This window comes from Calypte anna, chromosome 6 (genome assembly GCF_003957555.1).
Source record: "Calypte anna isolate BGI_N300 chromosome 6, bCalAnn1_v1.p, whole genome shotgun sequence".
Taxonomy (NCBI): Eukaryota; Metazoa; Chordata; class Aves; order Apodiformes; family Trochilidae; genus Calypte; species Calypte anna.
The window spans coordinates 22,898,523-22,922,877 of record NC_044252.1 but is presented as its reverse complement, the minus strand read 5'-3'; the positions used below and the strand labels follow the sequence as shown (position 1 = coordinate 22,922,877).

Here is a 24,355-nt window from a genome sequence, read left to right as displayed (position 1 = left end):
ATACTGAATGAGGGACATGGTGTCAAAGCCAGAGTCATGTCACAGCTACCCCAGCTGCTTGGGAAGGACTTTTGGCCATGATCTCTTTTTGGTGAAGAAATTGAGAAAGGAGGATATTCACAGAAACAGGCAGCAAAAGAACAGGAGGTCAAGATAAGGGAGCTTGAGAAATGAGTCTCATGGGCTGCATTGGGCACTGGGATGCCCTCCAGTAGGGCAGTAGTAGCAGAGACACACCTGAGACCCTATCTGCAGACCACCCTGATTGCTGGGAGGTGCATGAGGAGCAGTGGGGCTGGCAGGGTAGCCTGGCTGGTAGAGACAGAGTACTCAATGCACAGGGGCAGGAGCAGGACCAGTTAGGGGCTGGAGAGCAACCTCTGTCACTGTCTCTGTCCTTCTCAGGAAGCAGAGATGGAATATTCCTCACTAGAGCCATGGTGCAATCCACACTGCTCTCCCACCTCTAACTGGGGCTGTGTTGCAAAACTGCAGTACCAACTGATCAAGAGAGAAGAGAAGGGATTTCTGTGTGGGTTAGGAAGCCACAGTGGGGTGTGAAACTCCTGATTCCCACTTATTTCTAACAAAAAAAAGCAGCACAAAGCCTCAAAAAAGCCAGAGCTGCCTTTCTTGCAGAGAAACACTGATTTAGAAGGAGTTTGCAATTGCACAACAGCATGAACCCTCTGGTTTCAAGTGCACGAGGTGAGGTTAGGGGATGTCTGTCTCACAGACTCATCACAGGGCCATGCGTTCCCATCAGCCTCAAGAAGTGGCTCCGTGTGAGAATGGGAGATCTCCAAGGAAATTTCAAGTGCTGCAGAGAGGAAGGGCTGGGAATACAAAAGCATCACTCTGTCTGCTAAACAGGCAATGTGCTGGCATTGTGCAGAGGTGCTATTTGTGATGAGTCTGTGGTGCAAGTGCAGAAGCACCTGATCTGGCTCAGGTCAAGGCTGCAGCCTGGCTGCACTGACCAGCCCAGGGGCAGGGCAGGCCCAATGCACACTCCTGAGATCCCCAGAGGTGAAAGAAGGACAGCACATGTTAGGATGGGCTGGCATTGTTGCTCATGTCACAGAAAGCAAGCCTCAGGCTGAACTCCACACTGGGCTGTGACAGACAAGAAAGTCTGCTAATGCTGCTGCTCATTTGCTAATATGCTAATGTCAGCTGCTAATGTGATGGTGTTTTGCTTTTTATGGTGTTTGTGGGAAAAAACTGCCAGCCAGTTCTTCAGTTAGACCAAATCATTATCAGGTCTATATCCTCTTGCACAGTTTCACGTTTGGTTTTGCAAAATCAGAGCTTAGTGCGTGTGTTAACATGTGTTAAGCAATAGCAAGGAGAGGTGGCACCAGGGCATTCCTTGAGAATTAGAGGGTTTCTGCCATATCCATCAGTAGTGTTGACACACATGGCTACAGCACCACATGCTCCCAAAGAAGAGTCACCAGTCCTTCATCACAAGACTCCAATATCCGTCTCAGTTCTTCCCTCCAATACATGTTTACTTGTAGACCCCAAAGCTCCATAAGAGGGCATGCAGAGAAACCTCACTTAACCCCTCTTGCCCTTTGATGCTCTCCAGAAAGCATGAGCTTCACCCCATCTCTCTGCAGCAGAAACATGCCAGGAATATCAGGGAGAAAAATCACTTTCTTATCCCAGGCTGGTTTTAAAATTACACTTACAAATGTTTAAGAACTCAGTATCCAAATGATATGTGGCAGAAACACAGCAATGTGACTGCCCTGGGGAGAAGCACTCTATATTCTTGCATGCAGCAGAGGGAAGGACGGTTTAAGGGCTGAGCTATCATTTAGCAGAGTCATTTGTCCAAATTCCCATGTCCCACAAAGCCATAGGCCATGCTGGTGAGGAACAGCTGCTCAGTCATTCTAGTGCAGAAAAATTTGTATGCAGAGACAAATTCACCTTCAAATCAGTGCCCAGACCCACTGCATAAAGGCCTTTACACTGCACAGGGAAGGCAGCAACATTTTGTATTAGCACTTACTTCTAAAACATCATCCTGGGGTCCAGTGACCCCAGTGTACCCTTCACAATGCAGAAAACTCATCAGTGCCTTCCAGTAATATCAGCAATTCCGTGAGGGAGCCCCAGAATTTCCACTTTATTCTCTAAAAGGTTTAGGAAATGCTTCTCTCAGTCAGCTCAAGTGACCTTCACCTGAATGCCCTATGGTGTAGAGCAGTGTTTTCTATTTTGCCTCTTTCAGCTTGTCATGCACAGAGCTAACAACCCCAGTGCCTACCCCTGGGAAGGGGAGATGAAAGGGCACCCATATCACAAACAAATGCTGGATTGTTACTCAACTACACGGAAGGCCAAGGTCTCATTAATTAGCACTGACATTTACAATGGAGGCTACAAGATATGACTGATAAGAAGATGGATGGATTCCAAGAGGATTTGGTAGCAAAAAAGGGCTGTGAGCAATGGTTGGGGTTATTTTCTGAGTTCTCATTGTAAAAACAGACTATTGACATTTGAATTCTCTTTTACATTTGACCAGGAAAAACTGCAGTCAGTCTTCTGCAATGTACCTAAATTGCAAGGTGCTGCATACTGCTGAAATGCAAAAGGGACCCTTGGGCTGTTCAGCCTCCAGCCTCTGCTTATGCATAGACCTGAAGGTCATACATCAAGAGCTGTTTGGCTATAAGGGTCTGGCTTACCTCTGATTCAGAGGATTTTAAAAAAACCTACAAAAAAAAACCCTACAAATGTAAAAGTCTACCAATTGTTTGCCTCTACTGAAGCAAGGTCAAGCTTATGATTTCTGGCTGAATTGGGAGACTCTGAAAGAAATTAGGGTTAAGAAGAAGGTCTACCAATTATGGAAAAAAGGGCCAACTACTCAGGAGGAATTTAGGAATATAGTTAGGTCATGTAGAAAGAAAATTAGAGAGACAAAGGCACAATGTGAACTGAATCTCACCACCTCTGTGAAGGATAACAAAAAGTCCTTCTACAGATACATCAACAGCAAAAGAAGGCGCAAGGAAAACATTCATTCTTTACTGGACATGGGTGGGAATATAGTTGTCAAAGATGAAGAAAAGGCTGAGGTATTTAACACCTTCTTTATCTCAGTTTTCAACAGAAAGACAGGTTACCCTGAGGACAGATGGCTTCTGGAGCTTATAGAAGGTGACAAGAATCTAAACAGCCCCCTTTTAATCCTGAAGGACACAGTCAGTGACCTACTGAGATGCCTGGATCCCCACAAGTCTATGGGACCAGATGGGATCTACCCAAGGGTGATGAGAGAGCTGGCAGAAGATCTCGCCAAGCCTCTCTCTATCATCTACCAACAGTCCTGGCTCACTGGGGACATCCCAGATGATTGGAAGTTGGCGAATGTCACACCAATCCACAAAAAGGGCCAAAAAGAGGACCCAGGAAACTACAGGCCTGTCAGCCTGACCTCAGTGCCTGGCAGGGTCATGGAACAGATCATCCTCAGTGCAATCACACAGCACCTGCAGGATGGGCAAGGGATTAGACCCAGCCCACACGGGGTTAGGAAGGGCAGGTCCTGTCTGACCAACCTGATCTCCTTTTATGATCAGGTGACCTGACTGGTGGATGAGGGGAGGACTGTGGATGTGGTCTACCTGGACTTCAGCAAAGCCTTTGACACCGTCTCCCACAGCATCCTCCTGAAAAAGCTGTTAGCCCACAGCTTGGACAGGAGCACCCTGTGCTGGTTTAAGAACTGGCTGGAGGGCCGGGTCCAGAGAGTGGTCCTGAATGGGGCTGCATCCAGTTGGCGGCCGGTCACTAGTGGTGTCCCCCAGGGATCAGTATTGGGCCCAGTTCTGTTCAATATCTTCATTGATGATTTAGATGAGGGGATTCAGTCCACCATCAGCAAATTCGCAGAAAACACTAAGCTGGGGGGGAGTGTGGATCAGCTGGAAGGCAGAAGGGCTCTGCAGAGGGACCTGGACAGAGTGGAGATCTAGGCTGATTCCAACGGGATGAGGTTCAACATGGCCAAGTGCCGGGTCCTGCACTTTGGCCACAACAACCCCATGCAGCGCTACAGGCTGGGCACAGAGTGGCTGAGAGCAGCCAGGCAGAAAGGGACCTGGGAGTCTGGATCGACAGGAAGCTGAACATGAGCCAGCAGTGTGCCCAGGTGGCCAAGAAGGCCAATGGCATCCTGGCCTGTATCAGGAACAGCGTCGCCAGCAGGTCCAAGGAAGTGATTCTGACCCTGTACTCAGCCCTGGTGAGGCCACACCTCGAGTACTGTGTCCAGTTCTGGGCCCCTCAGTTCAGGAAGGATATCGAGGTCCTGGAGCGGGTCCAAAGGAGGGCAACCAGGCTGGTGAAGGGACTCGAGCACAGACCCTGTGAGGAGAGGTTGAGGGAGCTGGGGCTGTTCAGCTTGAAGAGGTGGCTCACAGGAGACCTCATCGCTCTCTACAACTACCTGAATGGAGGCTGTAGCCGGGTGGGGGTTGGTTTCTTTTCACAGACAACTTTCAACAAGACAAGAGGGCATGGTCTTAAGTTGTGCCAGGGGAAGTTTAGGTTAGATATGAGAAAGAATTTCTTTATGAAGAGGGTGATCAGGCATTGGAATGGGCTGCCCAGGGAAGTAGTGGATTCTCTGTCCCTGGAGATGTTTAAAAAGAGACTGGATGTGGCACTCAGTGCCATGGTCTAGCAACTGCAATGGTGGTTCAAGGGTTGGACTCGATCATCTCTGAGGTCCCTTCCAACCCAGCCAATTCTATGATTCTATGATTCTATGAAAACAAAATCACATCTTTTAGACTCTCACCTCAGACTAGAATAAACCTATTTTTATACTTTTGTGGACTTTGCACCTTCCACTGTCTTTCATGTGCTGCAGCTGACATTACCAAGCATCCAGATTCCTTGGATGAGACCCTCAGGCATTGATGAGTGCAATTAAAATAAAAATCAGAGTAACACAAAAGCACTGGTGTTTCATATGCATACTTTCTGATTTTTGAGCCATTAGTTAATATTCCTTTTATACCTTACAGTATCTGTCTACACCAGAGGAGTACATAAAATTGAGGAGAGTTAAGCAAAAGCTAGGATTCTCCTGTAAACCCTTCAGTCCAGCAGCTAAGGCTGACAAAATCAGTTATCAAGAGAGCCAGAAAAGCTGCCTCTGTTCATGACTCTTTTCTATATGACAATGCCAACAGCAAAAACAATTGCTCTGTGTCTAAGCACTAACCCCATTTCCCACCTTCATCCTTACTGTGCTGCTAATCCCTCGGAAAGGGTGTTCAGAATTCAACAGAGAAACCCAAATTTGGTTCTGGGAAGGCAATCCACTGTCAGTGATTCCAGGCAGCAGAAGCTCAGCAGAAGGGGAGAAGATCCTGTAGTTGATCCCACCCCAGAAGCAGATCCTCCACCACCACTTCAGTCTCCACCCTTTCTCCAGCATGAAGATGGAAGGGTCACACTCATGCTGAGCTCTGGGGTCTACTTCCCTCTCCCTGTCCTGACCTGTGGGTTCAGAATTCACCCAGACATCAGTATGCTGTTGGGTTGAGGGCGGATGGGTTAACATCTGCAAACAACATCCCTGGAAAGGGGGGAGAACACAGTGTATGTCTCTGACAAATGCCATGAGTGGGCAGGGACAACACCCTCCCTTTATTTAAAACCTTATTTAAACCAGATCAGAAGGCCCCATCACCAGTGGTGCAGTTTTCCAAAGCACAACAGAGAAACTGCTGGTGAAACACCAGCAAGCACTACGATCCTCAAAACAGCTCTGCCCTCTCCTTTCACCCTCCTGCTAATGGTGATGTGTGGGGCTATAAAAAGGCACAGCACAAAAGCAGGTCTCTCATCCTGATCTGCTTCCATGTTTATAACCATCGCTTATCTAATGACACTTCGGAAGTGTTACCAAGGAGACTATTTGCATCCCACACGATGTTGCTAAAGCAACACTGCTAAATTAGATGCAGCGCTCTCAGCCTTCACCTGCTGCATTTGCATCACTATTAAAATGAAACAGTCAAAAGCTTATGCTATATTTGGGTCATTCAGTCATCCAAACCCATGAAAATAGTCCAATGGCAGCAGCTAGGGAGTTCCCCCTAAATGTAGCACATCTAGATCTCCATCTCTTACACGTGTTTCTCACTGCCCTGTCAATGTGACCTGCAGAAAAAGCAAGCCATCCTTTCTGTCCTACGGGTAACCTTCCTCCACATGCTTTCCCTGTATGTCTGGCTTTTATTTGAATACTTCAGGAGATTTTAACTGTCAAATAATTACAGCATCATCTTACTTGGTGGAGCATGGCAGAAGGCAATTTGTAAGTAGCATTAATTTTTGAGGCACAAGATGGCCCAGAGGCACTGCAAATGCGACAGCCTGCCTGAAGATTATGGGTCAGCTGCTCATCCTCACCCTGAGTCCTGGTGTAGCTGTAAAGAATCACCATTCAAGAGCTTCAAGATGGCCCATGGAAAGATTAAAACGTTAAATAAATAATGATAGGGTAAAATATGCAATAAGGAGGTGATAAGGTAATAAAATGAAAAGAATTTAAAACTATTAAAAACTATAAACAAGCAATAAAAAAAATATAAAGGCCAGGGGCTATTTTAGATGAAGTTATAGAACAAATTAAACACAAAAACAGAAGGCTACTGGTCAGAGGGAGAGTGAGCAAAAGGAAATGAGGTACATTTGCAGTGGTTTCCAAGGCAAGTAACAGATTCTCTAGAGTCTGGACATTTGTCAACATGCTAAAAGACATACTTAAAATTAAAGCAGTGCATCCCTGTGTTAATGTAGAAATCTGGATAACTGTCAAGAAGCTTTCAGCAAATATTAGACTTGCAAAACAATATATTACATGCAATTGTACATACACAATAAATAAAATTTCTTCATATTCACCATGATACCATGCAATGTCACAAGCAAAGACACAGGCCTCCCTGAACTCAACTCCAGTGTTCTGGTGCCAGTCCCCATAGCTTTCTATTTTGATAGTCTGAGCAGTATACTTTGAACACCCACACATAGTAATAAAATACCACCCTACCAATAACTAGATGGAATTCTCCATCACTATTTAATATGCTTATTCCAAGAATAACTCCTTCTTTTAACACTTTCAAATTTAACAGATAAACTCAAGCAAGCACATAAATACTTGGCATCTATCACTAAATTCAATCAGCTCCCTGAATCAGAGAAAAAAACACCCTGCTCCAGCTCTGCCTCAGTGCATAATATGGTTTGTGTGCCTCTTAATAATAAATTCTTGCTTTAGCCCAGAAGCACTACTAAAAGGCACACCTGGGAGCATTTTACTATAAATAAAACCTGTGTTCCAACAGCAAGTATGATCTGCCTGCAGATCTCATCATGAGAAGGTAACTCTCCTTCCTGCTAAATAGGCTACAGCACAGAAAGCCCATGTCTAGGAAGCATTTCACCTGCCAGTGCTTGTAATTGCTTATGACTGGGAATTTACACTGAAATACCAGAACTTGGGCTGGTACAGGATTTGCTAGCAGTATTTGGCCCCAGTTTAGCCAGGCAGGGTCAGGGATGTCCATTGGCTTTTGAGCTGTTAAGATTTAAGGAGGCTTTTCTAGGGGCTGCAGGAGAGAGAAGTGACCAGCTGATAGGTAAGAATGGTAGCTGAACACCATTGCAGGGAGATGCTGCCAGTGCTTTGCCATGCAAGGAGGGTGATGTGGGCAGATGGAGGTGAACACCTGCTCATCAATGGACTGGGAGTACAAGGGGAAGCCTAATAGCATCTCCCTTGGAGGCAAAACTGGATCCCAAGAACCCTATGGAAGCTGATGGATGATCGAAGTACAGTGTTGAACAGATGAACTGAGTCTTCCTGCTGCTGAATTGTTGTGCAAAATATAAATAAATCATTTTACCTCCTTAGACATCAGCCTATTTTAGAACAAGGGGATGGCACAAGCTATTTCCTGTCTCCTTACAACAGCCACAGTGAGACCTCAAGTTTTGTTACTGCTTTAGCTCCTCCACAAGAAGGTTGTGATAAAGGCACAGAAGAGGATTTCTGTAGTTATCCATGGCTGGATGTGTGCCCATCATCATGCTCCACCGAGCTGCCTGGACATGTGCCAAAATGGTGCTGGTGGAGAGTTTGGCTCCTCCAAGCCACGATGTGGGGAGCCCACCCCACAGCAGGTGAGCAGTGCTGGGGCTTGAACAAACACTCTTCCTACATTTTCCTAACTCCTGTCATACGGCAAAAAGAAGATAGCTCCAGTTTCATGGCACTTCGCATCTACAGATACTCCCTCATGCCTCCTCCCACAGCCACCCCAAGAAAACTTCACAACTGTTTAGAAAGTGATCTGCAGTCCTCTGTGGGAAAGAGTTATTGGTGTCCACCCACAAAAGGTGCAGGAGGTCTTTAGCTGCCCTTGCTCAAGCAAAACCTCCCCAGAGTGCAACTCGCCTCACTGCCTTCAGATGCCCCACGTGAAACTGCTGGGGAGGGCTCCAAGGATGGGTCAGAAACAAGGATTTGCATCACCAGCAAGGCAGAGAGAAGGAAGGAGAGAAGAAGTCATCCTTGCCCATTCCTTCTATGGGAAATAAGATCAAAATGAAAAAGCAGTTTTCTTTGTGCCCCAGTAAAATTTTCTAGGGACTTTCTGTTGGTTTTGGATCAGGTCCCAGACCTGTGTGGACAGAGCCCACGCTGTATGATGTGTCTCCGTTATTTATTAGCAAAAGGGTTCCCTATGCAATCAAGCATGTAGAGCACCTTATAAAAACATTATTCCACTCCGTATCTGACCCAATGGAGTTGGTATGAAGTAGTTGTCCTCACACCCTGAGAAATGCCACTGGACTGTAAATTCTCATTACTTCCCTCATCTCAGTTCCTACAATCGCCTTATCTAAACTATGTCATAAATCTTCCAGGTTTTATCTGAACTCTCCTCCTCCTAGTGACAGTCTGTACTTCTGAATAATGTTGTCTCCTTATGAGGCACATAAGGCACAGCAGTAATGCTCCAGCAGAAGCAAGGGACACAGAAGAAAAATAGCTAAAAGCTACACTGAACTGTTTTCCTACTTATAATCTTCTGTCATATTCTAAGTTGCAAGATTAGAAAATGAGACTATTTTTAGAGACATTGCTGGGTGTGTACCACAAAACTTTTATTGTAAGGCCACAGCAAGTATGAAATTTTAATTTTGCCTGCCACTGTCCCATATCACAGCTTCATTTGCAGCAAAGCGTTTTCCTTTCACAGCAGGGTTATTAACAATGGATGTAACATTAGCATTTCCAAGCCGGGAGTTTACCCTCAGTTTCTTTTCCCACCCATCACTCGGTAATTTTTCCTCCAGGACTCTGTGTCAGACTGACATCCAGAGACTGACAATATCTGCTCAGCCACCAGAGACACAGAGTGTGGGCAAAAGCAATCAGAGCTTGCTCTGTTCACTGCTACAGGTCCCACCTTGCAGGACTTCTCCGGCTGAAACTTCATGCTCTTTTTTTCATCTCTGCTCATTGCTCAAGTGCATGCCAATAGGATCAGAGAACTGTCTGAAGGAAATGCCCTGAGCACCAGGTGACCTCCACAGAGCAGAAGGGATCCAGCAAATGGTGAGAACAGCTAATGCTGGACAGATTACATGTGGAAGAGCAAAACTCTAAGCTGTCAATATTTACCTATTAATATCTCAAGAATAAACAGGAAAAAAAAAAGTAATGGATTTAAATACGGAGAACCTTTTGGACCTTTATTTTATACCTGTTAAGGGATGTACTTGTTGAAGGGTTGTACCATTAAGGCAGGTAAATAAAATATATACAGAGATGAGAGTGGGAATGTAGAAATCCATACTAATATCAGAGGTTCCCCTTGTCCTTTATAATGTGTACACCGTATTTTTTAATTTAAAAAGTAAATTATTTCAACTACTTCTCTTTCTGTATTTGCATAATAATTTAGCAATGCACATTTTCTTTTTTCCATTTTCTGTCACATCTGTTGAAGTGAGTCACTCACTCACATAATACACAGATTCTGTTTGCAACATTTAGTTCTTTGTATCCTGTCTTCTACAGTGACTCAATATTTCTACAGAAAACCATCTCTGCCATTCCTACCTAGTAAATATTTGTTAAGTATAAAAAAAACTGGCATTCATCATGAAGAAAAAGTGATCCTTCAAGATAAGACAGATGGGTATTTAAAAACACAATTGCATCAATTGCTCAAATAAAAGAAATACTGAGTTACAACAAGACAATTAAGTGCTGTATTACACAGGTATCCCTCAAAGAGGAGATTTGAACAAAACTTCTGATGAAGAGTTGGGATCTGGATGGCAAATAAACTCGATCTACACCTGCTTGGCTTATCTGACAAAAGCCTATCCAGTAGTAAATTAAGACTTTAACACCAATCTTTCTGTTAGATGGTGTTGATGCGCAGCAGAGCACAAAACACAGTCACGTCTCCATCCAAGTAGCAGTTAAAGGGAAATCAAGCAGAGCTTATACCTAACAGAGGATAAAAGATGATCAGTGGGGGTTTTAAATTTTACGTTGACACATGGGAAGTCAATGTAAGTTAGAACGAACCAAGCATAACATTATTATTTTTCTTGTCTCTGGGTCAGAGTGTGAGCTACAGTCAAGTAGGATGAAGCCAGAGGGATGTACAGATGGGCCGCTTGCAAAGACTTTCATGATCCTATTCAGATCCTCCTGTAGGAAACCAATATCAAAAAAATGCCCCTGATTAATTCCACTGGGACAAAAGATTCCAGATTTCCAGGTCTGCTAAGCATCCCGTGGTCCCTTGTCTCTCCAGAATCCAGGTTCCTCCCTTGCTGCCCAGTGACTTAGTTACTGACACTGGCTCTGGCTTGCTACCGAGCTCCCCAGCCATTGCTTTGCTGAAAGGACCGTGATGCATTTGGAAAATAACTTGGCACCTATCAATCTTAGCAAGTCCTGATGCTAGATATAGGGTGCATTCTGGCCATACCATAAAAATTATGGGGTCAGCAGTGAATAGAGAATCCCTGCATATGCCCATTCACATGTCTATAAACCCACACATGCAGGAACATCTGGAAGTGTCAGTGTTACCAGTGTGAAACCCAAACACTGAATGCAAAGGTACAAAGAACGGAAGGAGACCCTGTAAACAACATCAGTGCTTTAGAACTCATTTTGTCTAAAATTTTATTACAGGCTTTTGAAGAAAAATGTTTGCATTAAGCAAGTTTTTTTCAGATTAAAAATCTGAAAGTTTTTTTTTTTATCTCCAAGGCTGACTGAGAACTATTAACATTTACTTTTTAGAGTTGCACACAAAAATGCCCTGAGGTTTAAGCTGACAGCTTTCTATGAGCTGAGAATCCTTCCCTGTGCTTCAGCAAACAGCTGAACCAAGATGGAGAACTGTATAAATGTAATACCACCGTGGCATCCTCCACTCTCTAATTCTCAAATACAATCCTATTTTAATCCTAAAACTGGAAGGCTAAATAACCACTAGTATAAACATAACCTAGAATCTTATATAAAACATGCTTTTATCAGCTAGAGATTCCCAAGTATGAATGGAGGTTAAAATCTACCCCATCTCAATTTTAACCACACAGCTGAATCAGCCCAGACCTCAGTATGGGTAAGTATTCAAGTGCTTGCCTTACTCCCCAGCCACACAGCCAGCAGTACCCTAGTTATCCAGGTTAAAAGGTAACTCAGTTTCATACATATACATTGCAGTCAGAGCAGAAATGTTAACCATTGCCAGACCCTAAGTTTCAGTTAAAATTCAGCCCCTGTCCCCAAAACTCCTTTGGGATTTGTCAATTTGTGGCACAGAACTGAGCACCTGCGCAGTGCTGTCATTAAAGAAATTGCTTTGGGGTTTGTTGGTTTGCAGCACAGCACTGAGCACTGCACAGTGCTGTGATTAAGGTTAATCTTAGATCAACCATTTCTGATAGAGACAATATGGAAACACAGGCATTACAGACTCCAATCCTCAGGACAGGTTAGAATTGAATCACTCACATGTCCTACAATTTCAAGGCAGACCAAGTCAGAGCACATGTGGAGGCCCAGTTTGAAATAAGTAGCCACCACAAGGGTATGCACTGTAATTGAAATAACATGTACTTATGTACTTGCCATGGGCAACAATTTCAGTGATGCAGAAGTAGCTGGTTCCTGCAATTATCCTACCAGCAGTAGGTAAGAACAGCTGCCAAATCTGTAATCTTCCAAGCCTCTGCATTAGAAGCCTTCCCAGATACAAAGATATTCAGAAAAGCTGCTACTTCTGTATTCTACAAAACAAAATGAAGTTTAGGCTACTGAGGCCCCTATCACTCAGGAGGTCAATGGAAGCAAAGAGAATCTGCTTTCTCTTACTCCAAAAGAGCCTACAAATGCAAAAGCACCTGTAATTATCAAAGCCACATGGAGAAGGAGACAGTCTCACCCAAGGAACATGTGATGGGAGCTTGCACAGGGACCTCTCGTCACAATCCCTGCCATCTCCCAAATAAAGCCTGGATGTTCTTAAAGGCTGCCATGGCAATGAACTACTCTGTAAACACTCAGGCAGCAACATCAATGAAAAAGAGAATGGATTGAGCTAGAGACCAGTAATCATCAGAGCTGGCTCCATCCATCCATGCATGCATCCCTGCAATGTCTAAACAACCAAGCTTCACCTTTCTCTGGTGTGGAGAAGTCTTAAGTTCTCATTTCAGTCTAACCCTTATAATCTGAACATTCATAGCCTAGGAAATCACCCATGAGAAGTCCAGATGAGCAGGGCAAATGTGTGGTCTTTGTAGGTAGCAAACTTCAAAGGATTTCTCTTTCATGACCTCCTCTGATCTCCCATAAAAATGGGCCCATTTTAGCATCCACAACATCCACTAGTAAGGAGCTCTGCAAAGCTACACAGTACTGCAGATGGCTTCAGCCTCCTTTTGTTCAAAAGGACCTGGAATCTACCAGCTTCATCTGATGTTCTCCTAATTCTTGTAGTGGAAGAGACAATGAAGAGTGGAGCTCGGCCCCTTCACTACATGCTAGTAATTTCCTGATGCACTTTTCCACAGGTTAGAGTCCTAGTTTATTCAATCATTCCTTATATGAAATTAACCCAGACCTTTGACTGTCCTTGTTGCCATGCTCTAACCTTTTCCAGTTCTCTTGTATCTTTTTACTAAGACAGTGGAAAGCGAAGAAGCAGAACTACATACAATACTCAGATTTATACAACAACCTATTCATGGCATCTATTTTCTTCTGTTCACCTTCCCTTTTAATATCTGGTATTTCATTTGGGTTTTACAATTGTTCCTGAGTCTTGGACTACCATTTTCAGCTCAGTCACCCCACTGATGTTTTGGTTCCCACTGGTTTACAGAAGTAGCCTTTCTTGCCCTTGAAAAATAGAGGCTGTTGGCAAAGCACCAGAGAGTTCCTGGTAAATTTCTGACAAACTGCAGCATTACCTGTTCCACCAACAGACTTCAGCACCTTGTGAAAAGGATGATGGGAAAAGAAAAGTAAGATCAATAAATTGTTGTGTTTGGAGCACTGAGCAATCTTAAGCAGTTTAAATGCAATAAATCTAAGTTTGGGGAAAAAAATCTAGTGCTTAGGAGAATGTCATACAAACCTGAGAACCTCAAGCAGGAAAAACTTTACATCTACAGCCCAGACACACTGACAGGTCAGAGGGAAACGAGCACAATCCGGGACTGAATGAAAGCAGTAAAGCAGGCAGCAAGAGGCATCTTTCAAAACATTGAATGTTGAAAATTCTGACTCTCTAAGGCTGGGAGAAAATTAAATAATACTTCAAAGAGAAACAGTTATGACAGGAATGGGAGCTGAGGATATCTCACAGCATCAGTATAGGCATCCTTTCCCACTCCCAGTGAATGGCTTGCACCCCAGCTTCTAATCCCCACAATCACCAATGGCTGACGTTCTTTTACTCCTTATTTGCCTTTATCTAGCAAGTGCATAAAATGGAGCTGGCAACAGAGAGACTTTCCTGTCAACAACATACAATTATTGAAATGCCTTCACCAGTCAGATTACTATCTTCTCTGTTTATTTCAGAAGCTCATAAAACACCAAAGAAAAAAAAGTCCAATGTGCTTATGTGTCATTGGGATGTACAAAATTTGTAACAGTAACTAGAAAATATACAATCATAACTGGTATCCCCCATGGGCCAGAAAAAGCAGCAAAGCCCCTGAAGTGAAGTGCTGCACATTGAGCTGTGTTTGGGGAGGCTTGCAGCCAGAAAAGCAGAGTTGCACCCTTTGGCAAGCCCCTGCTGACTCTGACATGAGGAAGGGATTAAGAAATACTGTCCTGCAGAGGTGATAGTTTGCAGATATAATCCCCAAATCATCCCACAGAACCATTGGTATGAATGAGCAGTAAAGACAGGGGGGCCTGGAAGAACCCCACACAACACGACTCAGATCTTGATGGGAGCCTCCAGATGCCACTGTAATACAAACAATAAAGAATAACCCATGAGTAATCAGCCACTGCTGAAGAGAGGATCTCCGACTAGCTTGGGCTGTAAACTACTGCATGAATTTGTTTTCATAAATATCCTAGGTGTGCTAACTCATGAGAAAAGCAACAGGAAGAATATCCTACTTTTTGTCAGGAAAAGCTGCCTTGCAAGGCAAGGGGGGCTCAGGAAGTAGCAGTAAACCTGAGTAGGAGGCTGGAAGAAAGGATTTAAGAGTGAAGACAGTAATACTTCTTAGCTTTTATAATGTTTGATCTGCTGCCCACAGAAATGGCTAAACCTTGAAACTGAGGATACTGAGACAAGTGAGGATGAAGAGCTGCATGGGATGACATTCAGGTCATTTGCCCCACCTCTGACCTAAGGGCTAACAAAAACTGCATTTCTAGCATCCTGGATGAGGAAATTTGGGAACTACACAGTCCTAACAGGGTACACAGCTCACACATCACCATAGGAAGGGTTAAACACATCCAGCAGCTGCCAAGGATGAAATACAACAGCCACAGAGATTTGGAAGATACAACACCAGGCAAGGAGGATAATTTACCAAGTTACACTAGGATTAAAGAGGAGAATTAAGAGAGCAATTGAATAGACTGTCTTGGAAGAACCCTGAGGAAGGGAAACAAGTTGAACCAGCGATGTATGTCTTGAGAAATAATAGAAGTCTCCTTGGTTGGAACAGTTACACCCAGAATACCCTGGCACTGGTGAATAAACAGTACACAGAGACACTAATGCACAGGTTGATATTTTTTCACCTCAGAATCCAGGAGATTAGATACAGAGGAGTGATCAACTCACTTCCACTCCAAACAGTCATGCACACCTTGTTTGATAGTTATCACAAACCATATTTCAGAGAAGGTGGCTAACAAAAATTTCCCAGAGTTTATCACTGAGATTATTACCAGATAATCACAATCTTTTGTTTGGCATTAGGAAAGCACACAATGAATCACCACCCATCACCCCAGAGAAACAGCCACGTCTGGGTTATGGGAAGGGGAACACTCACAGGAACACTGAAAATAATCTCACCTCAACCTCCCCATGGTATCACCAAGTGACAGCCTCCTCCCAATTACTAGCTAGGATTTAAAGATTACAGCCCACATCAGGGCTGTGCCATCTGATCAGCGGTGGTCCTGGGGGTCTTATGTTCCCACTGACTTCAGTTCACACTGTCTCCAAATTGGTCAATCCCTGCAGGCAAAACTGTGGCACCAAAATCTGGATTAACAATCCAGACATGACATACTGCTTCGGAACAGGTAATTCCAAACTGCTCACATCTATCAGTCTTAGTGAACAGCAATGTGAACTCCTTTTATAAAGGGCTAAACACAACAGATTTTAAAGTACTGTCCTACTCCAAAATCATCAGCCCACAGTTACAGGTTTCCTGTTGCAGGTACCTTCTGTAAAGATCTGCCTATTTCAGATACCTGGTTTTAAAACTGCATCTGAAGCCTGAGAATGAAGTCATGTGCTCTTCTTCTCATACACTACCATAGGAAGCAAAGCAAGTTTTTCTGCCAGCCATGCCAGTCTTCAACAATATTTGTGTTATGCCTTCATTACTACCAAAAGCATCACACGGTCTTCAGAAGATTTGTTTAACTAACAGTGACAACTTTTAGCAGAACTAACAGAAAGGTACAAAGATTTTCAGTACATGTGGACAAAAGCTCTACAGTGTTTGGAGGTTTTATCTCTTACATAGCAGAGATGAACTCAAAATGCTCAAGGGCTGACTTCCCCAGGACCACCTTGGGAAACCTACTGCAATCATAGCTACTTCTTTAGCAAGAATGAGTCTAAACCATCCCTAGCACCAGGTTAGGAAGAGGTTATCACAGAAGGAGAATATTAGATGGTGACCAAAGTATCAAAGTTCACTGTCCCTAACACTGAGACAGACACTGAGGGAAGAACAACTGGGGACCTTCCATTAAAATACACTTTACAAAATGTTAAATGGCAGATGTGTTAGAAAACTGTGTGACATTCATACTTTCACTACTCTGCCTCCAAACCATTTTACACAAACCTGTCAGATGCAATTAGACTTGTTTATTTTGCATTTAAATGTGGGACCTGAGGCAATCTGGTGTCAAAAAAAAAAAAAAAAAAAAAAAAAAAAAAAAAAAAAAAAAAAAAAAGACAGAAAAGTCACATATTGTCCCTGGCAGTTACTTGTTTTTCACAACAAAGGCAATATCCTGTTAACTCTTTATTCCAAAGCAAAATTATTTCAGTTATGTGCTACACTACTGTCTTGAGAACATTTCTGCTTGCTGCTTCAGCACAGGTAGAAATTGCATAGGAAAGGAAAGGAAAGGAAAGGAAAGGAAAGGAAAGGAAAGGAAAGGAAAGGAAAGGAAAGGAAAGGAAAGGAAAGGAAAGGAAAGGAAAGGAAAGGAAAGGAAAGGAAAGGAAAGGAAAGGAAAGGAAAGGAAAGGAAAAGGAAAGGAAAGGAAAGGAAAGGAAAGGAAAGGAAAGGAAAGGAAAGGAAAGGAAAGGAAAGGAAAGGAAAGGAAAGGAAAGGAAAGGAAAGGAAAGGAAAGGAAAGGAAGAAAGAAAGGAAGAAAGAAAGGAAGAAAGAAAGAAAGGAAGAAAGAAAGAAAGGAAGAAAGAAAGGAAGAAAGAAAGAAAGGAAGAAAGAAAAGGAAGAAAGAAAGGAAGAAAGAAGGAAGAAAGAAAGGAAGAAAGAAAGGAAGAAAGAAAGGAAGAAGGAAGAAAGGAAGAAAGGAAGAAAGGAAGAAAGGAAGAAAGGAAGAAAGGAAGAAAGGAAGAAAGGAAGAAAGGAAGAAAGGAAGAAAGGAAGAAAGGAAGAAAGAAAGAAAGAAAGAAAGAAAGAAAGAAAGAAAGAAAGAAAGAAAGAAAGAAAGAAAGAAAGAAAGAAAGAAAGAAAGAAAGAAAGAAAGAAAGAAAGAAAGAAAGAAAGAAAGAAAGAAAGAAAGAAAGAAAGAAAGAAAGAAAGAAAGAAAGGAGCCATTAACACACACCCCACACCCTCAATAAAACAGGTGATTCATACAGAGCATCTTCAAAATCTCACATAAACCACAGATAATGGATTAAGTGGCAGTGTCCCTTCTAGCTCCAGTTTATAAATTTTTATCTGCTTAAGGTTGCTCCAGAAGGATTTCAAGCTGACAGCATGATTCTCAGGAGATAAATCCTCCCTGACAGTTTACAATTGCATACCAACTACTACAGGATCGCGTGTGCTTTCATGTTTGAATTGATAGAGGGTGATTGTTCACCATTTAGAGTTCAGCATACCCCTCCTTGCACATTTGATGTTAAGCACAGCCATTGTCTGGGCTGAGTTTGCTTACTGCTCTGTCATGGACAAAGTCAGATTCAGAACATCTCCTTGCACAGCCATTCAAAAAGCTGTGATATAATCACCCTCAGCTCATGCAACAATCACCCTCAGCTCATGCAACTCTTCCAAGTCACCCAAGTACAGAAGAAGGGAGCAGGCAGGTATAATGGAAGAATAATGCAAATATAAAAAAATTCTTCAGTATAACAATGATATATGTATATATATGAATATATACTGATACAACAGTATATACACAACAGTATAATGCCCTGTTCATCATTAACCACTTCCACTCCCCTAGACCATGCCGAAGTATCCAAAAGCTCCAAAAACATTATGGCAAACAGCAACATCTCTATTTTCCACACTGGTGGCTGCAAATTCTGCAATACACTGGGGAAGCTGCAACAAGTTTTTATCATCTGAAATGGCTGTGGAAGAAGCATCTTGCTTCATTCACTGCTTAGAGATGTCTGACATCCTCTACCCCATCATTCAGTGCCTTCAGCTATGAAAATATCCTTAGTGAAGAGTATCCAGGTAGCACTGAATACATATGCGGCATACCACTGCCCAAAAAAACCCCCTTTGAGAACAGCAGCTTATTTTCTGCTACCACGCTCCCAGCCTACTCCAAAAGGGGGTGAAAAAAAGGGCAATGGCAGAGGAGACCTTGGGTAGTCACTCCTGCTCTCCTCAAGCAAGTCATCCCCATCTGATTTGGTCCTGACAGTCCACCAGGATTTCAGAAAATTAATTTCATCCTCATGAGGAGTAGAATAAGCAAGTAAGGTGGACAAGGAGCCCCATATATGCCCTGCCCTCCTCTAAACAAGACTGACAGTCCCATGCTCACAGAGCACCCAGAAAAGGTGCCAAAGCAAAGCTTTCGTTCACCGACAAGCACTTGGGGATTCTAGTGGTCCAATTCCTCCAATGCTTTCACGGAGTGCCAGTGCCCCGGGAGACCTGTGCGCTGATCAGCCACCCACGAGGCACTGCCAGGGGAGCAGCAGCAATTTGCAAGCAGAGCAAAGGGGCCCAAAAGAGCCCGTGGTGCAAGACATAGGCCATCCCACCCCTGGGGTGCTCAGGGAGCCCTGCCTGCCCGGAGGTGCCTGGGGTGTCCCGAGTGCCTAGGGAGCTCATCTTAATTTGGAGTCCCTGGGGTGCTCTAGGTTTGTGCCCTTGCCCGGGTGCCCACTCCACCTCGGGGTGCCCAGAGCACCCATCTTGCTCCGGGCTGCGTTGCCTCCTCAGGTAACCGCGGGTTCTCGTCCTACCGGGGATGCTCAGGGGTGCTGGGGGTGCCCGCCCTGCCCGGGGTGCCGGCCGAGCTGTACCTTTGAGGTGGTGGTGGCGGGCGCGGTGCAGGCGGCCCTGGCCGCCGCGGGGCAGCGCGGGGATGCTGGAGAAGCGGCTCCCCATGGCGGCATCCGAGCCGGGCCGGGCGGCACCGTGCGAGGTCTCTCCCCGGTGGCCGTGGCGGGAGCGGGGGAAGATCGCGCTCCGCCAGCGTCTCCCGCTTTCACTCCGACGCCGACACCCCCGAGGCTCCTGCCCGCCGCCCGCCGGGCCCCATGCCCCGCCGTGCCGCCGCCCTCCGTGGGGCCGCGCCGGCTTCGCTCAGCTCCGCCGCTGCTCGGTACGGCGGGGCGGGGCGGCGGCACCGCGGCCCCCCCGCCGCGCCCGGTCGCTATGGAGACAGTTGTTCCTCCCCGAGGGGGGGCGGGGGGAGGGCCGTCGCGAGCCCTCCAGATGTGCCACCGCTGGCGCAACAGGTAGGGGTACGGGGATCCATCTCCCGAGCCTCTCCAGACCCTTCCCGGCTCCCCGCGGCACCGGCAACAGACACCGGCGATTTTCCCTTCCCCCCCTCCCTCCTCCCACCCCGAGCACCCCGCGGCTCAGGGGCCCCCTGAAACCTGGCGAATGCCCAGGACCACACGCCCCGAGGGGCAGCCGCAGGGGGCTGGGATATAATTCCTCTCCCCAGCCCACCGGGGCAGCCACCTGTGGAGCAGCGCAGCGCACCTCTACCTCCCCGCTGCTAAGCTGGGCCGCCCTAACACCTGCTGGCTGTAATACTGCTTCCCCAGGGCCAGCTCGGAACCTTTCCCAGATAGGAAATTTGCAGCTGAGCCCAGAATCCAGGCCCATAGAAGAAGCTGCATCATGCCTGAGCATCCACCCAAGCAGACATGTTGTGCTCTGATGGATTGTCCTAATGCATTTAGGATTCTCACAGGGGCAGATAAGTCAGAGCAGAACTTGGGGAGGCAAAACAGATGAGCATACAGTTCCTTCTCCAGCTCTGGGGCAGGTGGACAAGAAGGCAGTCTGAGGGGTGAGTAGGTCCTTTGCTGGTCCACAACCTGCATCCAACACTTCCCTCACCTTGGTTGCTCAAAGCAGTGATGAGCTCCAGCCAAGCTCAGGGAAGTCAGGTTTGGTAGAAATGGGGTTGAGGGAAACATCACTGGCAGGTCACTTATGGAGGATCAGGAGCTTGTACTGATGAAGTGCTAGTATGGTGCATTGCCTGCAGGTGTGGCTTCTGAGAGCTGCTGCATTATAAACATGTCCCACACCAACTACAACTGCCCTACCTGGTTGGAGACTTCTGTGCAGAAATGAGCCTCTGCACAACTGCATATTCACGTTACCTTTCTGTAGGTTCTGGAGACACACATATGCAAGCTTCACCTTGAGTTTCAGCAAATGTTGAAGATTGAGGACAGCTTCAGTTCAGCTATGTCAGGGCTGTAACATGTCTTTTTCTTTCCTTCTGTTTACCAAAAATTTAATTTTAGCTTCCCTCCAAGAGGTCAATCTTTCAATCCATCCATCTCCACCCTCTCTTCTCCCAATAAACATAAGAAAAGCCCTTCCTGTTCAGGGACCAAACATGAGTATTTTCACCTTAAAAAGAGTTACTGACACAATTTTCCCATCCAAAGAGCCAAAAGACCCTCTGGTCTCTGAAAGCATTCAAATACATAACTTCCAGAGGAGGAGGGGAAGCCTTCTAAGGTTAAATAATAAAACTTCATAAGAAAAACTGAAAACCCATTGAAACCTGACGCTGAAAGCAGGATGAAGATTTCTTTTGGTTCATGTGATGCAAGAGGCCAGGCTGAGGAATCTACCATCCTACCCAGCCTTAGATTGCAATATGGATGAGATGTGCACTATGGTTTTGCATCTTTTTTCATTCTTGCAGAATCTAGAAGGAATGACCGTGCCACTCCGAGTGCTGCTATGGTAATGCAGGGCTTGGATTCCTGCTCAAACACAAACCTCTGTGTTCAGTGCTGGTCCTGCTCTGGCTGCATAAGTCCACCAGCTGCCTCCACAGAAAGGAAGCTTGTGAGCAGAGGTGAGCAGAGATCTTAAGTGAGATTGAGTCTCATCTTTAGTCATATCCTTTGTGAACATTGTATTTCCAACCTGCTAATTACAGTGGGCCCACAAAGAAACGAGAGACTGGAATGGCCCTTAGATGGGCAAATTCATCACATCACATCACATCACATCACATCACATAATACCTTCCAACCTCCTAAACCTAATTGTCTGCAACCAATAAAAAAAAACCAATCTGTGTTCTTTCTCATTTCCTTTTCTCTAATCTGTCTGTGCCTGTCCTTGAATTGTAAGGGGTCTTGAATGAGGAATGTCACTTTTATGGGAAGCTTCCTGTTTTATGTGACAGAAAGAGATGTCATCATAAGGCAAATTATAATGAAAAGAGCCATTTTCCATTGTATTTACAAGAGATCTTTTAGAATCATAGTTTTCAGGGTTGGAAGGGACCTTTTAAGATCATCTAGTTCCAACCCCCCTGCCAATCTAGATCTACTAAATCTACCCTCCTCTAGTTTGAATCCATTGCCCCTAGTCCTATCACTACTGACATCCTATAAAGTCCCTCCCCAGCTTTCTTGTAGGCCCCTTCAGGTATTGGAAGGCTACACTAAGATCTCCCTGGAGCCTTTCCCTCTCCAGACTAAAGTTAGACAGAACTTTCCTTCACAGGTAGAAGGAAAGTTACCTGAATTTTGGATTCGAGGCATTGGGAACACTCATTTAATAGCATAGGAAACATTTCTGTGCAGCCATCCTTTAAAATAAAGGTGCTCACACATGCATCATGCACACTGATACCTGTGCCTTGTGTGATAGCTCACCGGGTGGTGGACCAGCTCCCAGAAGGACTGAGTGCTTTCCACTTCCACCAGATCCCCTCTGACTTTTAGACATGAGAAACCAATTTAATTTTAGAACCAATATTAAACTATATCCTACGTGGCTGATTATGTGCTCAACCAATTGAGGTAAAGCATAGTTACATCTATGTGAGAGGAGGATGCTGTACAGATCTGCCTCAGCAACATGCTCCACTTCTGTGAAGGAGGGGCTTCACTTTGCCTGACACCACAGCCTGCAGTTAACACCACAGGGAGAAATGCAAAATAGCACCAGGGGTTTGCTGTGATCATATCTTGGTTCTCTTTATCAAAGAGTCTTTGAATCTGCTCCTGACAGTGGTTGGAGGACTAAGAAGGAGGGGTTGCCTTGCTGTCCTTGCCAACTTATGTCAGCTCTTCCTGCAGAAGATGTTGAGTAGGGTGAGAAATATGCTCTGTGATCACAGGGGCTCATGACAGACAAAACAGGATCACACTGATTGTGGGTTTTTTGCCTTTTTACTGTACTGCAGCAACATGGAGTACTGAAACAGACTGCCAAAACTGGCAGTGAGTCAGGACATTCCTTGTTTCTTAGTGATATCAATGAAATTTGCTAAGTAGGGACATGCAATTTCTCAGTACAGATCCTGTCAAGTAGTGGGGGTCTGCTGGACAGAGGATGCTGTGTGACAGGGTGGGATGAGTTTGCACTGAATTATAATTCCTTCCACTTTCTGTATTTGTGCTGACCACCAATTCGTAATTTGTGCTGTAGACTTCATGGAGGCAATGCAGTCAATCCATGAACTTCATCTGAAATGAGCATCAGCTTTGGGAAAGCTGATCACAATTACCTGAACAAACAGAACACAAGGAGAAAGCCACTGCACAGTCACATCTCCTCATGGAACGGTGGTCTACTGCCTTAAGTCACAACACTAACCAGAATCCTCTACCTGAAAGGTGGGTGCAAGAATGAGCTCGAGCTGTTCAGCTCAGGCATATGTGAAAGAGGAGAGAGATGGGATGGGGATGAGGATTTTTGAGATAAATGGAGGGTAAATTCTACATGCAGAAAGATCTTGCTGGGAAAGAGGTGCCCAGACAGCTCACTAGATCAAGTACACCAGGATGTTTTCAGACTGGGAAGCAGACAAGATCAGATGGCACTTTTGCATCTATGAAGCCTGTGTATTTTGCAAAGATCTCTAACTCTAAAGTGCTATGTAGCAATGAAGTAAATGTAGTTTAAAATTCCCTTTGCAAAGGCTGTGTTTGTGCCCTCTAGGCACATCTTTCCTCAGGGATTACACAGGAAACCAGGCAACTACAAAAAAGACATAACTATGAAGACTCACAACAGGAATAGGAGCACACCCTGAGCCATCACTGCCAGAGACTTGGGCAAATATGTGTCAGAATTTACACCCTAAGAGGTTGCTCAGAGATGAAGGCCTGACCCAGGGATCAATTGTCACAGGACAAAACACAGAGCAGTGGCTGGACTCTGCCTTGGTCTTTTTGGCTTAAGAAATCCATGGAAGCTGGCAGCCTGGACCACGTGTTGGCATGCATGTGAGTGGGGGTACCAAGAACTTGGCCATACCCTGGCTTAACAACCTTTTACACTTACTGGAAACTTTTATCTCAGTGATAAAACAGAGGAAGGAATGTTTTCCTCATTTTTCCTGTTTTCCTCTGTCTCCAGATGGAGAAACAGAGGAAACAAACTGATTTTGGATATGTGGCATTCCAAGTGGTAAAGGTGTTGAGAATGGGGATACATAATAATTCCCTTCCAGAGCAGGGTTTGATTTTGCTGATTTCACACATCTGTTAATATAATTCTTTGCCTTATGTATTTCAGAAGGATCTGCAAAAGAATTCCTCTGTTACTTGATGTGCCATAATTAAATGCCTGGCATCGGAACTTCAACACATGTACTAAAAAAGCCACATCTATCCATGAAATCTACAGATCTGCATGCAGCAGAGGGAAAAGATCACTTGGGAGATAGTGTCTGCTCCTAATTCTTGGCTTAATCTTCTAATTTATGTATTTTTAAGTGCCTGAATTACAGTTGGCCAATGATGTTCTTCATGTGTCATGCAAAATGGAATGCCCTGCAGCCACTACATCAGAAAGGTTTGTCCCTGTTGCTATCCCCTCTGAAACCAATGCAGAGCTGGATGCAAGACTCGGATGGGAC

The 24,355-nt window shown here is 44.8% G+C and overlaps 1 protein-coding gene across 1 annotated transcript in view; it reads right to left on the bottom strand.

Annotated features, from left to right (window-relative positions):
* The window catches only part of NEURL1 (neuralized E3 ubiquitin protein ligase 1), a 157,846-nt gene extending 138,466 nt beyond the window's left edge, over nt 1-19,380 (bottom strand). Inside the window, exon 1 of the mRNA XM_030453345.1 lies at nt 19,296-19,380. Coding sequence (XP_030309205.1) covers nt 19,296-19,380 — 85 coding nt within the window. The remainder of the gene's footprint in view (nt 1-19,295) is intronic.
* Nucleotides 19,381-24,355: the final 4,975 nt, after the last annotated feature.